The sequence below is a fragment of the Folsomia candida genome, unplaced genomic scaffold (genome assembly GCF_002217175.1).
Source record: "Folsomia candida strain VU population unplaced genomic scaffold, ASM221717v1 Fcan01_Sc005, whole genome shotgun sequence".
NCBI lineage: Eukaryota > Metazoa > Arthropoda > Collembola > Entomobryomorpha > Isotomidae > Folsomia > Folsomia candida.
In genome coordinates this window covers 518886-531623 of record NW_019091197.1, presented here as the reverse complement: position 1 = coordinate 531623, position 12738 = coordinate 518886, and the positions used below count along the sequence as shown (strand labels likewise).

The 12738-nt window shown below is 35.6% G+C and overlaps 1 protein-coding gene across 1 annotated transcript; it reads left to right on the top strand.

Moving 5' to 3' along the window:
* The first annotated feature begins 7354 nt into the window (after positions 1–7354).
* Positions 7355–8976, top strand: LOC118435699. Its single transcript, XM_035852084.1, has 3 exons — positions 7355–8049; positions 8130–8234; positions 8305–8976. The coding sequence occupies exons 1-3, from the start codon at positions 7905–7907 to the stop codon at positions 8700–8702; spliced, it is 648 nt and encodes a 215-aa protein (XP_035707977.1). The 5' UTR covers positions 7355–7904; the 3' UTR covers positions 8703–8976.
* Positions 8977–12738: the final 3762 nt, after the last annotated feature.

Below are 12738 nucleotides of genomic sequence, written 5' to 3'. Positions count from 1 at the left end.
CTACTTAATCTGAAGTATATCTAACGGAAAGGGGAATCCGATCCCTTTCCCATCGTGCAAGGATGTCACTACTTCGTCTGAAGTATATCCAACGGGAAGAGGGAAGGAACGGAACCCTTCACCATTCACTTCACAGCGGCTCCAGCCCGCAACAGTGTGATAACCACATCCCAATGGGGCAAAACCAAACAGAGGTAGAGGCCATCTAGGTGCGCGACCCCACAAACAGATCACACCCAACACTGGGGGTGTAACCACTTCGATATGCAAACTCCTCCGCTAATATCTGGCATCCCCTATTCCTTTCAGCATAGCGATAACTGTATAGTCCATACACGAAGGGAACGGAATTCCATCCCCCTTCCCTTGATGTGAAGATTTCACTACTGCGCCTGAAGTGTTTCCAAGGGGAATGGAAGAGGAAGAGAATTCCATTTCCATACGTGTAGTAGGCTACGTAAGTGTATCTTGTAAATTAAGCAATTCAACATAAATATGGACTACCCATAAAGGGAACGGAATCCGTTCAGGGAGGCACATCCTCCTATTCCCCCCAGCAGAGCGGTAACCCTATTTGTGCCTGATCCCACCAATAGATCACACCCATAACTGGGGGTGTAACCCTTTCGATAGTCAACTCCCCAGCTAATGTCAGGCACCCCCTAACATTCCTTCTAGCATAGAGATCACTATAGTCCTCACATGAAGGGAACGGAATCCATTCCCCTTCCCTTCCCTTGTGAAGGTTTCATGTGAAGATTTCACTACTGTACCTAAAGTATATCCAAAAGGAATGGAAGAGGAAGGGAATTCCATTCCCTTATGTGTGCTAAGGAAATATATCCTGTAATTTAAACAATCCAATATAAATATGGTCTACCCATGTAGGGAAGGGAATGCTTCCCGTGATCAACACATAATGAAATTTATGTCACTGGTTTGGGAACGGACCTGAATGGGCCGGAACGGAAGGGTGTGTCCCTCCTTTCCCTTAAATATCCGGAACAAAGGAATAACTAATGCCCTTCGGTAGGTGACCTTACCAATATTTCACACCCAACATGTGATAATAGGCGAATTTCCATGATAATGTCTAGCATACCCATTCCCCCAAGAGCGATAACCATACCTAGGGGGCACACCCTCCCCCCACTCCCCCCAGCAGATTGATAACCATATCCCTATAGGGCACACCCTCCCTTTTCCCCCAGAAGAGTGATAACCCCATACCAATGGGGCACACACCGTTTCCACATGCGACCGGATAATCGAACTTAATAAGTTCCCTTCCTGATAACCCAACCAGCAAATCTCAGATAACTGACTTATCAACTTTCCAACGCAGTTGATATGCAAATCACTTTCTCCACTTTCACTTCCGTTGCGGAACATTTTCTTTCACTTCCGTTGCCGACAGACATTTCCAGCTTATAATATAGATACCAATTTAGCATATTATATTTTTTTTAATTCAAAGAATTATTCACCTTTCCCCAATTGTTCGACGTGCTGATCAGATAAGTTACAAATTTGTATCATGATGTCGCTATTTCCCAGGAGGTCCATTAAAAACAAGAAAAAATAGATCCCATACATTAAAATGGCCCACTTTATAGGTGATCAGGGGATTGCTCATTATCACAAATATTGTAAACCCGAGAAGTGTAATTCCTACGAATGTGAGGATAAACGCAATTATCGTATGGGCAAGTCTTCCCGATTTTGTTATATGAAGATTATTCCCATTTGTCGTAAGTTGCATTGGGAGTCCGTACCAGAAAAAGGGCTTCGCATTGTAAAAACGGTTAAATAGTCGAACCGTTTGTGACTGATAAGGTTTCATATCGAATTTGAGTTAAATTGTAAAATTGTTCATAGCAATGGGAGATTGCGAAACCTTTGTTTGACTAGGTGCGTACTGTGAAGTTACTTGACAATCTTCTATTAAATGTAGCTTTTCAATAAATTTCAATATCATGAAATATTTAAGCCTAAATTTTAATTTAGAGCAAATCTTATATGAACCCGATCACTAGGGAGTTTAATAGCTGTGTCGTCAAAAATAGGTTTAGAAATCTAAAATTCGTGCAGAATATGCTAAATATATCTGACTATTCATCCTAAAAATTTCATAAAGTTTCAATGAAAAACAAATTTCCTACGCTACTTCAAAGTAAAGAACTTGGGAAAGGAGTTTTTGTAAGTACCAAAATTTGAGTGACAACGACTCGAAGAAGACTTGACTGCACTTCAAAGGAGAAGGGAGTGGGCGTGCAAAAATTAAGACATACATAAAAAAGTATGGAGAATTCGAAAATGTCAACCTCAAATACGCACCATGAGAAAAAACCATCATAATGACCCCTGAAAAGTTAAAAACGATGTAATTTATTTTTTGAAAATATCGCTCGACGTCCGTGCCTAATGCAGCCACGAAGTCAAAGATAAATTCAAACTACTTGTATCATATTCAAGCCCATAAATTGTGGGTCAAAGTATATGCAAAAATATCTGCACCAATATATACGGAAGGTCAAGAAAAATGGTAAACGCAAGACCTCCCAAGCCGTATCACAAAATTTCACCAAAAAATTATGGTCTTTAGCGATGAGTCGTACGTCCTTAAAAACAGGAGAAAAACTCCGGGAAGGCAATTTTTGACGGTAAATATATCTCTTAACTGAAAACCGAAGAGAAATTAAAATGTTTTTCGATATTTCTCAAAAAATCTCAGCTTTGTCAGGCGTTGAATCAATTTTGGCATGTTTCGGACCCCTAAGTTCAAAACGACGGTGAGGACGCACAGGTTGATTTTCAGAAAAATGTTATATGCCCTCAGATTCCGTTCATCATGGAGTACAAAAAAATATAAAATGTAATTTTTTGGTCCGACCTTGGACCAATCCACAATGCAAGAACTATCGTGGAAAAAATCGAGAAAAAAATCATTTTGATGCTGAAAAATGAAAATCCCACATACATCCATTATCTTCGCTCAATTAAAAAAATTTGGGCTATATGTAAGAAGGCATACCCCCAGCTTTGTGAAACAGTCGATAGTTAAAGAAAATTTTGGTTACGTAGGGAGAAAATTAACAATGAAGTTGCAAAGTCTTCCGGAAAAGCATTAATGACGGGCGCGGCGAAAAAGACTAAATGCGAAGTGGGTAATGTATTAAGGTCTCGTTTCTTCGCGGATCCCTAATGTCAGTAGTGTTTACAATATCTTACAAAAACTTAAGATTTCAAAAAATCATTTTTGACCATTTTTAGGCCGAATTTCCTAGTGATCGGGTTCGTATAAGATTTGCTCTATGTATTTGAATGTGTTTCTTCTAATATGTATGTATTATCGGTTACTGATTGAGCAAGTCTGTTTTAGAAATGGGGTGACGGGATAAGGTACTTATGAACTTATAGATAGGAATTATTGACGGCTGGACCGGTTAAGTGACATATTAATTAGGCCAAGAGCTTTATAATAAACTAAAGGTCTTTGTGCAATATATGTAATTTGCAAATACATATGTACATACGTATAGATTTTTAGCTAATTTTCTCACCACTAACTTATCTTACGTTTTCTAAATAAATTTCACTTCTTGGTCTTTAGGTCGCAGTCGTTTAGTAGGTTACTTGTCAGACTCTCAGAATGAAAATGTATGACATATGTTTGCAATCATTTTAACCCCTCCGGATATTGGCCATTATGCACGTGTGTATGCCAGTAAAGGGGAAAATATTAAAAATATTAAAAATAGCAAAATACATACATAGTTATGGCAATAATATCAACAGAATAAACTTCTTGGTTAAGACATGTCTTTAATTATGAATGAATTGAACTTTAAGCTGGCAGGCCAGTACAATTGAGGATAAGTCGAAATATTTACCGATGTTCATAAATAAGTAAACTGAGGAGTCCATGTTTAAAAGCTAATTTTTAGCTCTTATATATGTAAGTTCTCTATAAACTTGATTTTATATTATTCGAAATTTGAGTATCAACTATTATATTGTTGAAAAAATATTTTTCTGTCAAAATTAATATGATTAGTCGTCCATAATTTATCGATTTCAAGCTAATGGTAAATCTCATCTTATTTCATCAATACCAAACTTGAAACAACAATATTTATGTGGCTGGCAAAGCCTTTGTTCTTATAAAGTCTTTCGGTTGGAGGTCATTTGTAAATTACTGAGAAAACATTCATGCCATTTACATCTCTTTACACTGTTTCCCTCAATACACAAATTTCTCCTAAACAAATATTTCGATGAACAGTTCCACACGGGAAGACGCTTGCCGCCTAACCATACATCCCTGTTCAAAGATCTCTCTTTCATTCAAAAGTCCGTAATCCCGATTTCTGACTAAAGATTTCATTCACACTCAGTCGTTTGCTTTCAAACTCATTCCATTTCACTTATCGGAGTTCATTTCTTACTTCTCTCCATGGATTATGCATATGTAGGATGAAAAATGAGAATAGTGTAATCCTTCGAAAGGATTAAAAACATTAAGCATATTATGTAATCGCTTTAATACGTTATATATGACAAGAAACCGGGTTCAATCTTCAAAAGTCGAGTAAAAAGGCATGAAACAGGCAAAAATGCATCAAAAAGGCAAAAAAACACGTAAAAACTGCATATTATTTTGGAATTGCAGTTAAATAGGTTATTTTCCTTGTTGTTGTTGGTAGGTTATTTTCCTTTTATTTGTTGTGCACTTACATGGTTTTACCAATATATTGGTAATTCTATAGAATTACGAGGAGAGTACACTTACGTGGTTTTAGAATTAGTCTGACTACACATATATAAATTATTCTACTTATGTGTAGTTCGTTCTATGCACTTACATACATATATATGAATACCGCCATGTACATCAATGGTAACGCCTTGCAAACTTTTGTCACCTATTTACTTATGTATGTAACCAGGGCCCCATTTTTCACTCTGCACTTTTCAACTTTTCACCAATTTTGCAAAGCAGAGGGTTTTTCAGCGACCGCGATTTGCAAAGTGAAAAGTGAAAAGTCGAAACCGCAGAGGTTTTGAAAAGTGCAGAGAAGGGACCCGTTTTTCAACGTGTCGCTCTGCATAATATTCTCTACACTTTGCACAAAAAAGTGCAAAATGTCAAGAGGCACTTCACTCCTCACTTTTCAAAACTTTTACTCCGGCTCCGTCAATTTCGCGAAATATAATTAGGGATAATACTTTGACTTTCACTCCTCAATGAGGAGTGAAAATAGTGAGGAGTCCTCACTATTTGCATAAATAGTTATTTATTGCTAGCATTTACTTACAATGAGGAGGTGTATCTTGGTTATCTCCGATTTTTACTGGAGTCATTTTAAATTGCCAAGCTCAGAAATATGCCGACACATATTTTTTGCGTTTTTCAGAATGCGTATGTTTTCACCCGTAGTGGAATTTTTAAAAATCGGCCAAAATCAGAATTTGTCAAAACGCTGTCACTTTTTGAATTTTAACCCGATTTAAAAAATGAAGCACAGTTTGTTCTCAGAATTGCTCTTAAATTATAAAAACCCCATTAAAAAAATTTGTAATTTTAAAAAACTTAGAAATAACATTAATAACTTAAAATTTCATAAAATGAAGTTTTATAGTGCTTCTTACCAAAAATTATTTTTGATTTTTGAAATCGGGTTAAAATTCGAATAGTGACAGCGTCTTGAAAAATTCTGATTTTTTAAAATTCTGTAACTGGCGAAAACATTTGCATATTGGAAACCCCCAAAAAATATGGATCCGCTTATTTATAAGCGTGAACAATTTAAAATTAGTTCGGTAAAAATCGGCGATAATCACGTCCACACCTCATCATTGTTAGATTGAGCAATAATGGGGGTCTCCCAACGCACATATTCTCACAGATTTCGACCAAAGTAGTGTCAATCGATGAAAAATTTAACTAGTATGAAATTTGCAATATTTGCATCCGAAAAAGACAAAGCGGGGAGTAAAATCGGTGCATTTTGCAGTTGAATTTTTCTCAAAACTCTGGCTTCTCGTGATACATTGTTCAAAATAATTGCTTTATTTGTATACCATTACCATATTAATCCTATCTTAATTGATATTAATAAATTCATTACAAAAGTTGCTTCTTAATTTTAAATAGGCTAGGAAGCCGTTCGTAGATATATTTAAAGAAGAATCTGCGTGCTAAGAGTTTTGCAATTTGTCGTAGTTCCACGCACGGACCATAATCATGAAAATTATACTGTCTAAAATTTCTACCAACGCCTTTCTAACCTATAAACAAATTGATAGAATCAATTTTTGCAATGAATTTATTAATATTAATTAAGATAAACTAATCCAAGGACTTTTGTTAACGATTTTATAATTGTCATTAATTAGTAATTAGAAAGATTCGGAAGAAGGACAGAAATTGTGCAAATTAGTTAGTTAAATAATTTTATAAATCGCAGGGATAATTCTGCACGGAGCGATAATTTTGAGAGGGGAGAAAATGTTACTCTGCAAAATCTCCTTGCATTTGACCTTTTTCTGCAGAGTGAAAAGTGCAGAGTTCACGATGCATAAAAAACGCTCTGCCTTTTCACTTTTCCGAAAGTGCAGAGTGAAAAGTGCAAAGTGAAAAGCGTGACCATGAAAAATTGGGCCCAGGTCAATAAGTAGTGTCAGTTATGAACATGTTGTACGGACGTGGTGGCTATATTAGTTACAAAATTGCGTATGTATTTACAGGGTAGTTACATATAATGATTAATGGCCACATTTCCTTCGTCAAACTAACATTTACGGTAAATATCGAATTTTGGTAGCGTAGTGGTAAGAGATTTACCACGATGCTACCAAATACCATTTGTACCACCAGTCCTTAAATAAAACCCTGCCTAAAAATCAACCCGCTTCGACAAAAGTGCCGAAATCGTATAACTCAACAAAACATATTGGTAGGTCGTCTTTGTAGATTTTTTCAAATAATAAAACTCATGCTGAAACAATCCCGAACCCAGCCTTAGAATTTGCATACTTTTCACCTTCTTACCTAACCACTTTTTCCTCGATTTTGCCACCAATTGCACACACCCCTCCCACTTTGTATGCGTGACCCGGTCCGACTCAAAAACTGAAATCACCATTGGCAAGAAAACCCAAATTAGCCCGTAATTATTAAACTCCCACCAGGAAAGAAGAGATATAGCGGCATCGGGATTACATGCCACATTTTTAGCGTCACATAATTGAACGCGATGCTTAACACTAGTCCGGAAAACATTATCACAGCGGCAGCCGAAACTCGAGTACGCATTAAGATAATCGAAATCGGTTTGCGGCATCATACATATGACCCCAGGGGGAGGATCCCGTAAACTTTTGGACCACACCCCACCGGCGGCAGGGGGTGTGGTCGCAGTGTGATCGGGGCAAATTGAGATTTATAGCGCAAATTAATCTATGAATGAAATCCAGTTAAATTACGTGTATCTGAGTTGTGCCACACCCCCTCGGCGGCAGGGGGTATGGTCACAGTGTGATGGGGGCAAATTGAGATTTATAGCGCAAATTAATCTATGAATGAAATCCAGGTATTTTTCGCCATTTTTAAGGCGATTTGCATGAAATTTGGCCAAAACATGTTTTGTGGTGTGGTCTACATGTTGCAGTATAGCGCATGTGGTCAATTAGAGATAATTAATTTGTTTTTAATTAATTCGTTTTTAGGCATTATTAAAATTTGAATCGGTTAATTATTTGCTTTATATTGTGATGCATTCTAAGCATTATTGCGCTACTTATGTATCGTGCTTTGCCGCACTTTATTAGTTATAGTATTAACCTGTTTATTAGTTATGAATAAACCAAATAAAATATTGCTGTAATTTATTTAGCAGAAAATGTCTTTTGAATCCCTGGGAACGTTCGCACCTGGTGCCGTAGGAATTTTCGACCCCAAAGCCCCAAGGGAATTGAAGGGCCCTCATGATCGACACTGTGTTGAATGTGGATTGGTCATCTACAGGCAGGCCAAGGAGCGTCTAGGTAAATTCCAACCTGCTTGTATCATTAACCAAATTTCTATTTCATAGTTAAACAATTTTGCATTGAATTTCTAATTTTAGACAAATGCCCGTACAAAGCATGCAAGGCGCCGATGATGTTGCGTGATGGCTTTGATGCGAACAGCAAATGGGGGAGATGCCGAATTTGTGATTCTTTCATCCACAGTTAGTCAGCAAGTTTTATTGAACAATTAATTTTTCTAGGTACGTGTTTATAAGTTGTTTTTAAATTTAGGCTTTATGAGCTTTTGCCAATCGTGTGGTACCTCCAACACTGCTGGAATAAACAGAAAACGGCGCTTAGAGAAAATTGAGCAGAACCGATTGGAGGCCGAAGTCAAGAAAGCTCGGATGGAGTTGCAAGATCCAGACTTTCTTCTGTGGAAGGCTGAGAAAGCTGCCAGAGAAGAGGAAGTTTTGCTGGCTGCTGCTGCTGCTGTTTCAGAAAATAATCCCGCCCTAATGGACACAGATGAGAAGGTAGGCGAAAATGAAAAAACAGGAGAAGGAACAGGAGAGGAAAAAGTAGTAGATGGAAAAGCGGATGAATGGAAAAAAGTCGCAGAAACGGAGACAGCAAGGAAAATAGAAGAGTCAGCAGAAGATCATGGATCAGTGAAAGGGACGCACTAATTTGTCAATTATATTTAATAATTTTGCATTTAAATTCACTCTTATAGTTTAATTATTTCCATTAAAATAATTCATCTTAAGATCACAACTTTTGTACTATTAACGATCGACTTCATAAGCCCAACATTACAGTTATCTTTTATATATACCAACTTTAATTTAATCGTATAAAAGATTTACAATTATAACAGTTGTTATTTTAAAGTATACATTTTATGTAAATTTTTAAGTAATAATTCATGAAATAAAGTCAGTTCATACTGCAATAAAACTATTTAAAGCTTTTTCAATCATAATCTCATTTCAAGAATTAGTTTAAACTATTCCATTATAGTGCTTAGAATTATCATGATTTAATTAAGATTATCTTATGCAAACCAAAATATTATTTTTAGTTGTTGCAATTTGAATTCTAAACTAATAAGCCGTAATTTAATTGACGATGCCTCATTAATCTCATTTAAGTAATTCAGATAAAAAATTGAGTTGTATTTAACAGAGACTAATCTTCATATTGTGCTCAGATGCTAGCATTGTTAGGTCATATTTTCATAAATGTGCCTATAATTATGATACATACATGCAAAATTTCATTTCCACTGCAAACAGGAGTTACATTTTTTATTCAAACATAAAATAATAATTCATTCTATTAAATAATAATAATTCTATTTCATTAAATAATTCAGTCTGACATTAAAATTAATTAAATATTCATATCGGCTATAGTTCATCAGTGATTTAATATGCTTAATTCGTTAATTACTTAGTTGCTCAAATTCGTAATTTATTAATTTATTCATCCCATTTACGATATTGCAGCAATACTGAGGAATAAAACAATAAAACACGTTTATCTTTGCAAGAAGACTCAGGATACATAACGTCTGGTACTTAGAACATTTCACACAGTTTAGTATTTTATTCAATTCAATTGCATTTGAACATTTATTATCTCAACTCTACATTAGAGTGGGAGCAAACACCTTATATTGTAACCGTTTTGAAATTTTTATTAAAACTACAGATAAGTTGGGCTAATCAAAATAAAAAAATACATTCTCGGTGGTGGCTCCCCATAATTCATTCGTGCTTGTAAGTTCCATCAAAGATTTATCAGAACCAAACGTCACGCAAACGCAGTACTACGCCAGACTTCAATATTCGTTCCAGGTTCGATCTGACTGCTCTGCTGGGAGTCTGTGTAGCTGGCGTTTCAACACGTTTTGCTCTCATTCCCATGTCAGATCTCCCCGAATGAAGAGCTCGCTCGCGTAAAATATTTTATCCTAATCATCAACATTGTTTTTGGAGAGAAATGGGTAAGTTTTATTTATATTTTGTTTTAACCTTTGCATTTTTAAAAGAGGCAAATTGATGAATAAATTTTTAAATGGATAGTTTGGAATTCTTGGATACGGATGGTGGGATTGGATTTTTGAATTTCAGTCTTTTAAATTCAATATGTAATTTCTTAAAGAGGGTTCACGCAGATAATACTGGAACTTGGTTTGGTTGGTTAAATACTTGAGTATTAAATAAGATATTTGAGTGCTTTCACTGATAATGCGAATTTGTAATTAAAGTCTTAAATGTTTTTTTATTGTTCTATTGCTTCTATTAATTCCTACTTATTCTATTGATTATTCCCTATTCATTTATTTTATTATTAATTTCCGTTTTATTACTGAATTAACATTTTATTATGACATTAACTTCACAGCTCCAGCTATTTCGAAAGAAGACAGCTGCATGATCTGCCTTGGTCCTCTCAAGATCGGAAACCTGTATTCTAGTGGATCAAGCACCAATCAAACCTGTTCCCACCCCTTCCACTTCGCTTGCATCGTGGAGCGCTGCCGCACCCAAAAAGGGGAGAACGAATTCAAGAAATTGGTGCCAGTACAACCCACATGTCCCATTTGTGTGCGGCCCATCAAATTTCTCTTTCCACTTGATGAAGAAAACGGTTAGTAATACAAAAATGATTAAGCTTATGAATTAATGATTATTATTATTAACCTTCTAATACTTAAATTATCTCTTAGGAGTATTCAAAGTTGAGTTGGCCCCCAGCTTTAAACAGGTTATCGTAGGCGTCACGAATGCAGGGACGCCTTTGATGTCATACATCCGTACTCAGAATGGTAAGAAAACAATTTGTAACTCCAATATGTAACGAAATTTAATTATTATTGTTTATAATATTTGCAATGCTAGAATGCTAATATTAGTTATTGTTTGCAATGCTTTATTAACCAATGTAATTAATTTTATTTAATCTGAATTTGCAGTGCAAGTGATGGGATACACCAGGACGACGAACAATCCGTTTGCAGCTGAATACAAACAACAACAGGACCAAAAAATCAATGTTGTTGTTGATAAGATGGCTGAAGGAATAGTTAAGCGGCTTATTAAAAGGTTGATTTGTGTCAATCAGAAATAGTGATCATACTTATTTCTCCTTCCCTTTGACCACTTTTATTGTTGTGCAAATTTTTATAGAAATTTTTCACAAATTGTTGTAATAATTTGTCGATCACATCCGTAACAATGGTTTTTTTATATTTCAGCTAAACGACGTCGCCTCATCTTCTTGGTTTCTTCCAAAATCTGACGTATTCCTGTTATATCTAATCGATGTTCCATTCCGTCTGCTGCCTCACGTACTTAATAGTAATTATTGTAATTAATTAATTCGAATTATATATTTATATATATGCGCTAATCCGTTCAGTTGTTTTCTTTAAGATAAACTTATAAATAAAGTTATTTAATATTTAAAATTCCCTCTGTTTGTTTAATATTTTAATTCATTAATCATAATTACATGAAACAATTACATCTGCTTACGGTGCATAAAATTAATAGAACGTACATTTTGATTTATTTCACCAAATAGAGCATTTATCTTCGACATCATTTTGGGTTACATATTATATAGTATAAAAGATCTCATTTTGCAAATTTTGGCACAATCACCATTGCATCCTGACAATCCTCCTACATATTGCACAGGCCTCCATCCTATATTTTGCCATATTTTCCCGTGTTCATTAAGATATTAAGATCATTTGATTCGGCTTTGGCATATGCATTATTGTTAATAGTCTCCAATCGGATTCCACACACGGTCCGCCCTCGAATATAGAGCCCAATGAAATGGATTGAAGGCGTTACTGGAGAAAATATCAAATCATAAATCTTCACGCAACCCTTCCTCTCCAACTTTCCCCTCATCAGCCAAAATTCGGGCAGTGTAATTATTGGATTCATTGTTGCAACTTTCTACACAATTAATTCAGTCCAAGTTGTCTAATATTATGCTTTCCCCCTTCGTTTATCCATCAGATTACATGGATTAAAACCCAGTCCGAACTAATAAATTACAATTGATACTTCAACTTCGCATCATTTTCATTCGCCCTTTTCTACCCTGGGCAACTTTTTTAATCGCCCCACAATTGACTCATAATTTCAATCGAAGTTATTAAAATTTCAAATATAATTAGCAGCATCCATTGTTAGCGTGTTCTTGGAGTAGATTTAATTTTTATGTATCTGCTGTTTCCGATGAATATTAAATAAATTGTCGCTAAACTATCCAGAATTAATTTCTATCCTATCCTATCGGACAACTCATCGGAATAGGATATCTTTGTATACTACATTTCTTGTAAATATTTTATTCGAATCTGGTAACAGCTTCCCATGCTCTAAAGTTGTCACTACGTGTACTTTCACATCACACGATCTTCGGACTCGAGAGAAAGCAACATAAAGTTGTCCATGACCAAACACTGGAGTTGGTAAATAAATCCCTACTTTGTCCATAGTCTGTCCTTGTGATTTATTTATAGTCATAGCAAAGGCAAGCTTCACCGGAAACTGTCTTCTCTTCAGCTGGAAAGGCAGATCGGAATCAGTAATAAGATCAATTCGTGGTATAAATACAACGTTTCCTTCTGCCGATCCTGTAAGCACTTTTGCAATAATCAAATTTGGTTTCAGATCAATTATTTGCCCAATAACA